General features: G+C 42.8%; 1 protein-coding gene across 4 annotated transcripts in view; it reads right to left on the minus strand.

Annotated features, from left to right (window-relative positions):
* Acly (ATP citrate lyase) overlaps positions 1-11428 on the minus strand; it is a 50243-nt gene continuing 38815 nt past the window's right edge. For all 4 annotated transcript variants that reach the window (XM_013037874.1, XM_013037873.1, XM_013037877.1 and 1 more), the window contains 7 exons: positions 9940-10094; positions 8114-8264; positions 7791-7934; positions 6958-7071; positions 5049-5131; positions 4385-4461; positions 1-961 (listed from right to left, as the gene is read on the minus strand). In XM_013037874.1, the coding sequence (XP_012893328.1) occupies positions 867-961; positions 4385-4461; positions 5049-5131; positions 6958-7071; positions 7791-7934; positions 8114-8264; positions 9940-10094 (819 nt within the window). In that variant the 3' untranslated portion in view covers positions 1-866. The remainder of the gene's footprint in view (positions 962-4384; positions 4462-5048; positions 5132-6957; positions 7072-7790; positions 7935-8113; positions 8265-9939; positions 10095-11428) is intronic.

An 11428-nucleotide genomic window follows, 5' to 3' on the forward strand; every position in this document is an offset into this window, starting at 1 on the left:
TTCATTGTTACTACACAGTTTATTTAAACCAAATATGATAATAGAGAAAAGACTGAGGTGGCAGCTGCCCAGAATCTTTGTGGGTTACAGATGCAAAAGAGGTGGAGATGGTGTGTTTTGATCCCACAATTCAGTAACAGACAAGTAGTCAGCTGCATAAATACAGAGAACATAAGACACAAGACATTTCACAGCTTTTTGCTTTGCGTTTACATCTAAAACACATCTATGTTACAACTTTACATTTTAAATTACTATTCCACATATTTGTGACAATGGCTAAGGATGCAATGGTCTCACCCCCTGACATAGCCAGACTGTGATCTGTAACACAGAACATTCCAGTGGGATCCTAAACAAACCCTTGACATATACCTTAAAAAAAAAAGATCCTTACAAATCAGATTAATACAATGTTCTTCATGTTGTATGAGGAGGAAAAAGGGAAGCAGAAAAATAAGACATTGAAAGAATTAGACATATAAGGTAATTAAAATCTTGAAAGTTTCATTCCCTTCCTCCAAAGAAGAAAAAAAAAAGTTCAACTAGTAGCAAAAAGAAAACAACATCATAACACCCTACAAGGAAGAACATTATTCTGATGGTGCTTAGAGGTATCCATATAATAAATACAGCAGGGAGCAGAGCGAATGTCACAAGTATTGGCTTGGTTTTATTTCTATGCTTATAAAAAAAATATTAAGCTTTGAATGAATGTTAGCCTGTGGGTGTTGGTCTTTGGTGCCTGTACACCAATGGCGATTTATGTTCCTAACCCATCCTATAGAAGGCTCCATAATCAGCTATGTGTATGCTATTTCTTGAGGAGGTCTTGTCTTCTTACTGCAGAAGGCTTCCTGGCTTGGTTACATGCTCATGTGTTCCGGAAGAACATACGAAATATCATCCCATGGATGACGATAAAGCCCTTGTTTCAGCCTCTTCTGATCAAGATAATGTCCTAAAATGAAGCAGAGGTATCTTTTCATTAAGAGTTTCATAATTGTGATGAGGGGCAGAGGATGAGGAAGGGAAGTCTTTCTGATATGAAAATCTGAAGCCAGGTACTGGCTCATACTTGTAATCCTAGATCTGAGGATCACAGTTCAAAGCCAGCCCGGGCATGAAAGTCTATGAGGCTCTTATCTTCAGTTAACCACCAGAAAACTGAAGTAGTGGTAGAGCATTAGCCTTGATGTAAAAGCTCAAGGACAGCACCCAGGCCCTGAGTTCAAGTCCCACAATCAACAATAAATTAAAAAAAAAAAAAAGCCAGGTACCCGTGCCTCACAGTTGTAACCCTAACTACTCAGGAGGCTGAGATGTGAGGACTAAATTTTGAAGCCAGTGAGGGTAGGAAAGTCCATGGCTCTTATCTACAACCAGAAAATTGGAAGTGGAGCTGTGACTCAAAGTGGCAGAGCACTAGTCTTATGCACACAAGCTCAGGGACAGCACTCAGGCCCTGAGTTCAAGCTCCAGGACTGACAATCAATCAATCAATCAATCTCTGAAGACAGTAGGCTTGTCCAGGGTTCTATCACCAGCTGTGGCTAAAGTGGTAGAGCACTAACCTGCAAGCTAAGAGTGCCCAGGTCCAGAAGTGAAGCACCCAAATCACAGAAACTTAGTCAATAGATAAAAATAATAAATAAAAGTTTAAAAGGTAGCAAAGCTGGGTGTCAGTGGCTTACACCTATAATCCTAGCTACTCAGGAGGTTGAGTTCTCAGGATCAAGATTCCTGCCAGTGCCTATAATCCTAGCTACTCAGGAGGCTGAGATCTGAGGATCATGGTTCAAAGCCAGCTGGGGCAGAAAAGGCCATGAGAATCATCTCCAATAAACCACTCAGAAAACTGGAAGTGGTGCTTTTGTTCAAGTGGTAGAGCACTTGCTTTGAGCTGAAGAGCTGAGGGACAGTGCCCAGGCCCAGAGTTCAAGCCCCATGACTGACAAAAAAAAAAAAAGATTCCTGCCAGCCCAGGCAGGAAAGTTCATGAGACATATCTCCAATTAAGCACCAAAAAAAGCTGACATGGAGCTCAAAGTGGTAGGGCACTAGCCTTGAGCACAGAACCTCAGGGCCAGTGCTCAGGCCCTGAGTTCAAGTCCCAGGACTGGTACCAAAAAAAGAAAAAAAAAAAGAAATCAAGTTCGACATAAAGGAATGGGAAGGAATTGGAAATGGGAAGTTTAACCAGATCCATTCCATAGGTAAATCACTCAGATTTGACAAAACGAAACTGTTAAACTGAATTCCACTTTTTCTGGACTATCAAATCATTCCCAAGAATAAAGATACAAAGGTAAAGATAAGGGGGAATTAAAAAAAAAAAGGGTGGATTAACAATGATTCAGTGCTCGATTCAGCAGCACAAATACTAAAATTGGAACGATACAGAGAAGATTAGCATGGCCCCTGCACAAGGATGACAAGCAAATTCGTGAAGCGTTCCATATTTTTTTTTGAAACAATGAGATGTACAAGACACTATGTTGAAAACAAACTTTACAACTGGTGTGAGGGGTAGGGAGGAGTTGGGGATGTGGAGAGGGAAGGGATGGTAGGGGAAAAACAAGGAGGGCTGGTAACAATGCTTGTTAGGAAATATACTCATTATTCATCTAATTGTAACCCCTCTATACAGTATCTTTACAATAAAAAAATATATATTGAAAAAAAAAAACATACAACAGCGGACCCATCAGCTGCACTGGACATTACTCAAAACAAACTAAGCAACTCAATGGCAGTGATGGGAGGGAGGAAATGAGCGGGAAAGGGAACAACTGACACTAAGCAAAAGGAAAGAAATGTACATATCACCTGATGTGGAAAAAATAACTATTGTCAAAGCTCATAGAACTCATAAATGTTAAAGATAAAGACAATTTGCCCCATGTAGGTTAGAATGTGTTTGTGACTAACTAAGCATCACTATCCCACAATACTGCGAAAGTTGTGAAATTTATGTAATCACTTAATCACCATTAAAAAAATTGCAAAAAAAAAGAAAAAAAAGCCTTTATGGCAGTTCAAGAAAAAAGAAAATGTAAAGTACAAATAAAAAGAATTACTGTCTGGGGCTGGGAAGGTGGCTCAGTGGTAGAGCACTTGCCTTGCATGCTGAGGCCCTGGGTTCGATTCCTCAGCACCACATAAGCAAAAAGAAAAAAGCCGGAAGTGGCGCTGTGCTCAAGTGATAGAGCGCTAGCCTTGAGCTGAAGAGCTGAGGAACAGTGCCCAGGCCCAGAGTTCAGGGCCCACGACTGGACCAAAAAAAAGAAAAAAAAGAATTACTGTCTAGTGAGAAAAAACAACAACAATTCAAAGGGAGGTGGCACTGTGGCTCATACCGGTAGAGTACTGAACAGAAGAGCTCAGGGACAGCGCCCAGACCCTGAGTCCAAGCCCCACAACCAACCAAAAAAAAAAAAAAAAAAGATTCAAAGGCCAGGTATCAGTGGCTCGTGCCTTTAATCCTAGTTACTTAGGAGGCTGAAATCGGAGGATTGTGATTCAAAGTCAGCCTGGGCAGGAAAATCCGAGATGCTTATTTCCAATAAACTATTTAGAAAAAGCCAGAAGTGGTGGTGTGGCTCAAGTGGTAGGATGCTAACTCTGAGCAAAAGAAGCTTAGGGATAGGACCTAGGCTATGAGTTCAAGACCCAGGACTAGCACACAGACACACACACAAAATGAATGATTCAAAGGTAGGTGCTGGTAGCTTATGCCTATAATCCTAGCTACTCAGGAAGCTAAGATCTGAGGAATACAGTTCGAAGCCAGCCTGGGCAGAAAAGTCCACGAGACTTTCATCTCCAATTAACTAGCTAAAAAACTGGAAGTAGAGGTATGGCTCAAGTGGCAGAGTGCCAGCCTTGAGCAAAAATACTATGACAGCAGCCAGGCACTGAGTTAAAGCCCCAATATAAGGCACAAAAAAAAAAAAAAAAGAAAGAAAAGATTTAGAAATGCGACATTGTTATTGTAATCCTAGCTACTCAGGAGGCTGAGATCTGAGGATCATGGTTCAAAGCCAGGCCAGTGTAGGAAAGTCTGTGAGACTCTTTTCTCCAATAAACCACTCAGAAAACAGGAAGTGGCACTGTGGCTCTAGTGATAGAGTGCTAGCCTTGAGCTGAGGAGCGCAGGGACAGTGCCCAGGCCAAGCCCCATGACCAAAAAAAAAAAAAAAAATCTCAACATGGTCAATTGTAGTACAACTATGAGGACTTTCAAAAAAGTGAGAACAGGAAGTAGAGAGCACCAGTCTTTAATGAAAAATCAAGGACAGTTCCAGGTTCTGAGTTCAAGCCCAGTTCTGGCACAAAAAAAGGAGACAGAACAAACCCTTAAAAACAGTAACAGCCAACTCACCAATGAAGCCCATACTTCTTCCAAGCACAAAGATGCCATTGAGGGCTCCAATGTCAATATATTCATCAGCTTCCTCCCTGCAACACACAACGTGCAGTTTTAATATATAGATCACAAGCTCTCCTTCCCAGCAATCACTACTAATTCTGCCTAGGGAGGTTAAGCACTTTGATTTCAAAATGGAAGAAAAACAAGGGATGAATCTGATCAAAGTACATTATGTGCATGAGTAATGTCTGATTAATATATGCTTAATAAAAGAAAAATAAAGGAAAAGAGAGGTGCTATGGGTGGTAGCAGAGACTTTTAGTTTTCTCTTTTCTAAATCCTCTATAGTAAATGAACACTAATTTTAAAACTGGAAGAAGAGGGCTGGGAAGGTAGCTCAGTAGTAGAGTGCTTGTCTTGCATGCATGAGGCCCTGGGTTCAATTCCTCAGCACCATATAAGCAGAAAAGCCCAGAAGTGGCGTTGTGGCTCAAGTGGTAGAGCGCTAGCCTTGAGCTGAAGAGCTGAGGGACAGCGCCCAGGCCCAGAGTTCAGGCCCCATGACTGACACAAAAACAAAACACACACACACACACACACACACACACACACACAAAAAACAAAACTGGAAGACATCACAAGAATTAATGATGAGGAGAACGGCTATAGTGCTCACCGAGTGAAGGACCCACAGTTCCGAAGCATGTCCACAAATGCAACTCCAATGAAGCCATCTACATTTAGAATGAGATTCGGCTTCTGGGAAGGGAAAATAAACAGAATTCAAAACATTTGTCATTTACTCTCTTTTAATTTTTTCATCTTCAATGTTACCACTCTGGTTAACTTTATGATCAATTTGATTAGATTGAGGGCACACCTTTAGGTATGCCTTTAAGGATACTTCCAGAGAAGACTAACTATGCAGAGGGAGGGCTTAAACACATTTGGGCGGCACCCTTTCAGAGCTGGGGGATCAGGTTGGGATAAAGCTCTCTCTGCTGTTCTACCTTGCCAGGATTTACTGACACTTCTAAACTGGTGACGAAATTAATTCTTCTTCCTTTAAGTTGTTGCTTTTGTTACAGTCAGGTGAAGCTAGTTCACTAACAGGATCCCTCTCTCCCTCTCTTCTTTTTTGGTGTCAGTCCTGGGCTTGAACTCAGGGCCTAGGCACTACTAAGCTTTTTTTGCTCAAGGCTAGTACGCTACTACTTGAGCTAAAGCTCCATTTCCAGTTTTTTTGGTAGTTAATTGGAGATAAGAATGTAACAGATTTTCCTACCAGGCTGCCTTTGAACCAAAACCCTCAAATCTCAGCCTCCTGAGTAGCTAGGTTTACAGGCATGAGCACAGGCACCTGGTCACTGGTCTGTAGTTCTTGATCCCCTGCCTCTGCCTTCCAAGTACTGGAATTATAACATCCCACCATTTCTGGCTATGAATTTTGACCCCACTTAAAAACTTTCCATCTGTTTGACACTGCATTTTAGGTGAACTCCCAGCATATAGCCAATACTTCACATCTAGTAGACATTTAGTCTATGTCTGTTCACTTTAGTTATGCAATAGAAAATAAAAATTTCAGTTGGGTGCTGGTGGCTCACGCCTGTAATCCTAGCTACTCAAGAAACTAAGATCTGAGGATCATGGTTCAAAGCCAGCTCGGGCAGGAAAATCCGTGAGACTCTTATCTCCAATAACCACCAGAAAACTGGAAATGGTGCTATGGCTGGTGCTATGGTGGTAGAGTGCTTGCCTTAAGCTGAAGAGCTGAGGGACAGCGCCCAGGCCCAGAATTCAAGCCCCTCGACTGACAACAAATAAATAAGTAAGTAAGTAAATAAAAATTTCCAGACCAGTTGGTCTACGTTTAGCTATTTAACTAAAACTGGTTGTCAAGTCCCTTAAAAAATTCACCCAAAAACAGTAATTTTGAAATACATACCAACTCTATTTGAAAATACCATATCTCAAAGAAATGGAACACCAGTGAGTCACACATGTAATCCTAGCTATTAGGAGGCTGAGACCTGAGGATTGCAGTTCAAAGCCAGTCGGGGCAGGAAAGTCTGTGAGACTCTTACCTCCAATTAACCACCAGAAAACTGAAATTGGTGCAGTTGTTCAAAGTGGTAGAATGCTAGCCTTGAGTGAAAAAGTTCTGGGACAGTGTCCAGCCCTTGAGTTCAAGCCTCACATGTGACAGAGAAAAAAACAAAACAAACTCAAAGAAAGCTGTGGTCAGTGGGCGAGGGAAGGAAAAAGAAACAGGCTCTGTGAGGGAGGGAGTAGGAGGAAGAAGAACGATGAATATGGCCAAAGTTGATGGTCTGAATGTATGAAAATTGAACAATGAAACCTGCTGAAAGTTTAAGGAAGGGAGGAAGTGGGTAAAGGAGAATGACACAGCCAAACTAATTGGAATACATTGTAAACTGAGTAGAAACGTTACAGTACAATTCTCTTTGTATGACTAATGTGTACTAACAAAAACTAAGCACTTCTGAATAAAAATACTATGTAATATTCATCAGACACACAAAGAAGTAAGAAACAAAACAAGCTCAGGAATGTTTCATCACCTTAGATGTGGTGATCTTCTCCACTTCTAGGGCATAATCAAGCAGTGGAGTGGCAGGGAAGTGCTGTTTGACGTAGTCTTTCAGGATCTGTACTCGCATGTCTGGATTGTTTATCTGGAAATAGACTCAAAGTTATAGAGGCATTCACTTAACATTGCCATGAAGGCACAGACTTTGTACAAGTGAACCTATCCTGAAGATGACTCAGGAACCCAATCCACATGTCCAATTCCATGTAGCACCAATGACAATGCTCTGGGAGTGAGGGGTTTTGAAGTTATCTCCTGTCTCAAAACAACCTTTGTTGGGTTTCTCTTTACCATTACAAAGGTCTAAGCTCTCCAGGCTTCGCTGTTGTAAGCCATTGACAAATGTGGAAATGTTTCTTACTGTGGCCTCATTTAATGAAACTGACAAATTTACCAAGGTTATTATTGTTATTATTTGCAGTTTTGGGGTCTGAACTCAGGGCCTTGAACTTGTTCTACCATTTAATGGTGCTCTACCATTAAAGCCATGTCTCTATCAGTTCTCCAGATCTCAGCCTCCTGAGCAGGTAGGATGATAGGTGTAATCATTGGCACCCCTCTTAAGTTACTGAGTTTTGACTTTTAGTGTGTTTTCATAAACTACTGACGGACTGGAAAGCTACTTAAGGACAATCTGTATTATGACAGGAGAAAAGAGAGCCATGTTAAATCTGCCATCTGTCAACAGGTCCACAACTCTGCCCACTGGGAGTCAAAAGCTTGGGGGTTTCTAAGTAAACCGACAATCTTCCCTTACCACGGAGCCTATCCACTCACTCCATCTTTAGGACAGCAACAACTTACGGATTTCACTCGGTGGCCAATGCCCATGATCAGTTTTCCTTCCTTCTTCATCTTGTTCACAAATTCCATGGGGATAATGCCACTGTCAAAGGCCTTACTGAACATCTTGGCGGCTGCATCCAAGGCACCCCCAAACCGATCCCCCTAAAAAGAGAAACAAGAAAACACAGCCCTGAGTTGCATTCATTTCTTCAGTTCACAAACCAATCTCGGATGTCCCAAACTGCCCTAACTTGGGGTTTTGCGTTCCAAGTCTCCTTCTTGCTATAGCTAAGCTCAGCCATCCCCATGGTTGACCCATCTCCCAGGACCCACGGACTTACAATGGTGAGCAACCCCGAGGTGAGGCTGGAGACCAGGTCTTTACCAGCTCGAGCACAGATGATGGTGTTGTGGGCGCCAGAGACAGCTGGCCCATGATCAGCTGTCACCATTAGGCACATTTCAATGAACTGGCAAGAATACTTGGGCAATCTGGAAGACAAGGTATAAAGGTGCAGAGAGAAGAGAGGCACAACGGAGGTGAGGAACTACAGTGACCATGCCATATTCCTACTTCCTTCCACTTTCCAACCAGTCACAAATTCAAGAAGGGCACCAACTCCCAGTCCAAGTCTCATACTATGGTAACTCCAGGCAAAGTTTCTTGATTCTTGAGTATCTTCAGACTCTATTATTGTGCTGCTTTTTTTAAGTACTGGGGTTTGAGCTCTAAGCCTCTTGCATGCTAGGAAGGTACTCTACTAAGATATGCCTCCAACTCATTTTCAAGCTGCATATTTGTGAGACAGGTTTCACTTCCTGCCCCAATATGTTTCTGGGCCTTGATCCATCTATTTCAAGCTTCCTAGCATAGCTAAAATGATGTGTGTGCCACCATGCCTGGATATCAGTTGAGAAGGCATCACCTGGATTTTTCTGCCCAGGCTTGACCTTGAATCCCAATCCTCCCAATCTTAGCCTCCCTAATAGCTAGGATTACCAGGCATCTGCTACCAGCACTCAGCTCAAATAATGCTTTTAAAACAGTGTTAGAAGCAAGGATTTAAAATCTCTTCATTGCCAGGTGCTGGTGGCTCATGCCTGTATTCCTAGCTATGTCTAGAGACTGAGATCTGAAGATTGCAGTTCAAAGCCAGCCCAGGAAGGAAAATCCATGAGACTCTTATTTCCAATAAAATCCCAAAAAACTGGAAGTGGAGCTGTGGCTCAAAGTGGTAGAGCACTAGCCTTGAGCAATAGAGCTCAGGGACAGTGCCCAAGCCCTAAATTCAAGCCCCACAAGTGATTAAAAAAAAAGAAAGAAAGAAAGACAGAAAGAAAGAAAGAAAAGCAGAAAGAAAGATTAGTCTTTTCACTAGGTAGCAGTTTCAGCATGAGTTCTTATAATAAGATCTGAGTTGTATTTGTGGGTACTGTCCTACGTGTGCCAGATCGACAGGAGATACCTGGCCTCAGCTTCCTGTACAACATTCAATCTCCCCACTAAAGATCAAGAACAAAGCATGGGCCAAGCATTGGTGGTTCTCACATGTAATCGGAGGCTGAGATCTTAGGATAATGGTTCAGAGCCAGCTTGGGCAGGCCTCATGCTTTCACATAACTTTTCACTCAAGGCTGGCACTCTACTACTTGGGCCACAGCTCCATTTGGAGATAATAAAAGTCTCGGAGATTGTTTTGAGTGGAATGACTTCAAACTGTGAATCCTTAGCTCAGCCTGTTGAGTAGCTAGGATTATAGGTGTGAGCCACAGATGCCTGGCTAATCTAAGGAACTCTTATCTCCAATTAACCAGCAAAAATCCATAAGTGGAGGCGTGGATCAAATAGTAGAGTGCAAGCCATGAGAGCTGAGTAGAACAGCATGATACATTAAGTTCAAATCCCATTATTTTCTCTCTCTCTCTCGTTTTCTGTCTGTCTCTGTCACACACACATGGAGATGTGAGCAGGCTAGAGTCAGATAGGCCTGGTGGCCTGGTCAGATATTCACACACACACACACACACACACACACACACACACACACACACACACGGTGATGTGAGCAGGCCAGAGTCAGATAGGCCTGGTCAGATATTAACTCCTACCCTCTGTCCAGAAGTCTTTATTTGGGAAAGGGCATTAACTCTGCCCATCACACCTCACCTTCTCTGGAACCAGAGGAGGCCCAGCACCCCGCCAATGCCCATCTCTTCCTTGAAGACTTCAGTGATGGGCATGCCTGCATAGATCAGTTCCTGTCCTCGCTCGTCACAGATGCTGGTCATGAATGAGGCAGGTTTTCGGATCAAACCCAGCTCCTAAGCAAACAAACGGACAGGGGGAACATAGGAATATGTTAACCATCATAGGCTTTTTCAGGATAGCTGCTGTTAAAACTAGTCTCTTGGCTGTTCTGGTGGCCAAGCAGCCATGCCAAAATTCCTCAAAAGCTCATTGATTAGATCATTTAAGACATTGAAAACAGAAAAGCACCACACACACAGCACCTACTCAGCACCAGCTATTTTCAGTCCTTCAACTGAGCACTGGTTCCTGAACTTCACAAAGCAGAATTGACAAGAGGAAATGAGAGACTTGGTAACCAGCCACTGTTACTACATTCAGAGACAGCTGCTCACAGCCACTAAAAAAATCAACAAGGTACACAGCTGGGAGATGGAGGACCCCTTTAACACATATTTTAACCAGTGGAAAGGAATGAGCTGGGAAATTTCCTGTTTCCAGCCTTGGGCACAGTGAAGAAGAAAGCACTGGCCACTTCCATCCAACTTTATTTAGTTACCCTTCAGAAAATCTTTTTTCCTTTTTTTTTTTGGTTGGCTGTGGGTCCTGAACTCAGGGCCTAGGTGCTGTCTCTGAACTCTTTTGCTCAAGACTAGTGCTCTACCACTTTGAGCCACAGCTTTACTTCCAGTTTTTGAGTGATTAATTGGAGATATTAGAGTCTCGTGGGGACTTTTCTGTCTGGGCTGGCTTTGAACCGCAATCTTCAGATCTCAGCCTCTAGCTAGGTTTACAGGTGTTAACTGGTGCCTGGCTAGAAAACCTTTTTAAATGCTTATAAGTTACATTTTACTTATAAAAGTAATATTGCCAAGCATGGTGGCTTAGACCTGTAATCACAGTTCTTGGGAAGTAAAGGCAGAAGGAAGAGAACCGTCTGGGCTAATTAGGTAGTTCAGGCCAGCCTGAGCTATGGAACAAGACCAAAACAAACCAAACACAACAAAGTAAAAGGTGACAAGAATATTACCTCTAATCACCTCCACCCCTACCATTTTATATCCAAGACTAGGACTTGAACTTGGTTTCTGATCCTTTCACTTACTGGCTGGTAGCTCTACCACTTGAGCCCTTCCTCCGATCCCTTCTAATTCTCCTTTACTTCCAGCCAGGATTCCCTTACCCTCCTGCCTCATCCTTCTAAGTGCTATGATTATAGGTATGAACCACCAGGCCTGGCTTATGTTCTCCTTTTAAAAAATTTACAGCAGGGCTGGGAAGGTGGCTCAGTGGTAGAGTGCTTGCCTTGCATGCTCGAGGCCCTGGGTTTGATTCCTCAGCACCACATAAGCAAAAAGAAAAAAGCCGGAAGTGGCGCTGTGGCTCCAGTGGTAGAGCACTAGCCTTG

This window comes from Dipodomys ordii, unplaced genomic scaffold, assembly GCF_000151885.1.
Source record: "Dipodomys ordii isolate 6190 unplaced genomic scaffold, Dord_2.0 Scaffold7, whole genome shotgun sequence".
Classification (NCBI taxonomy): domain Eukaryota; kingdom Metazoa; phylum Chordata; class Mammalia; order Rodentia; family Heteromyidae; genus Dipodomys; species Dipodomys ordii.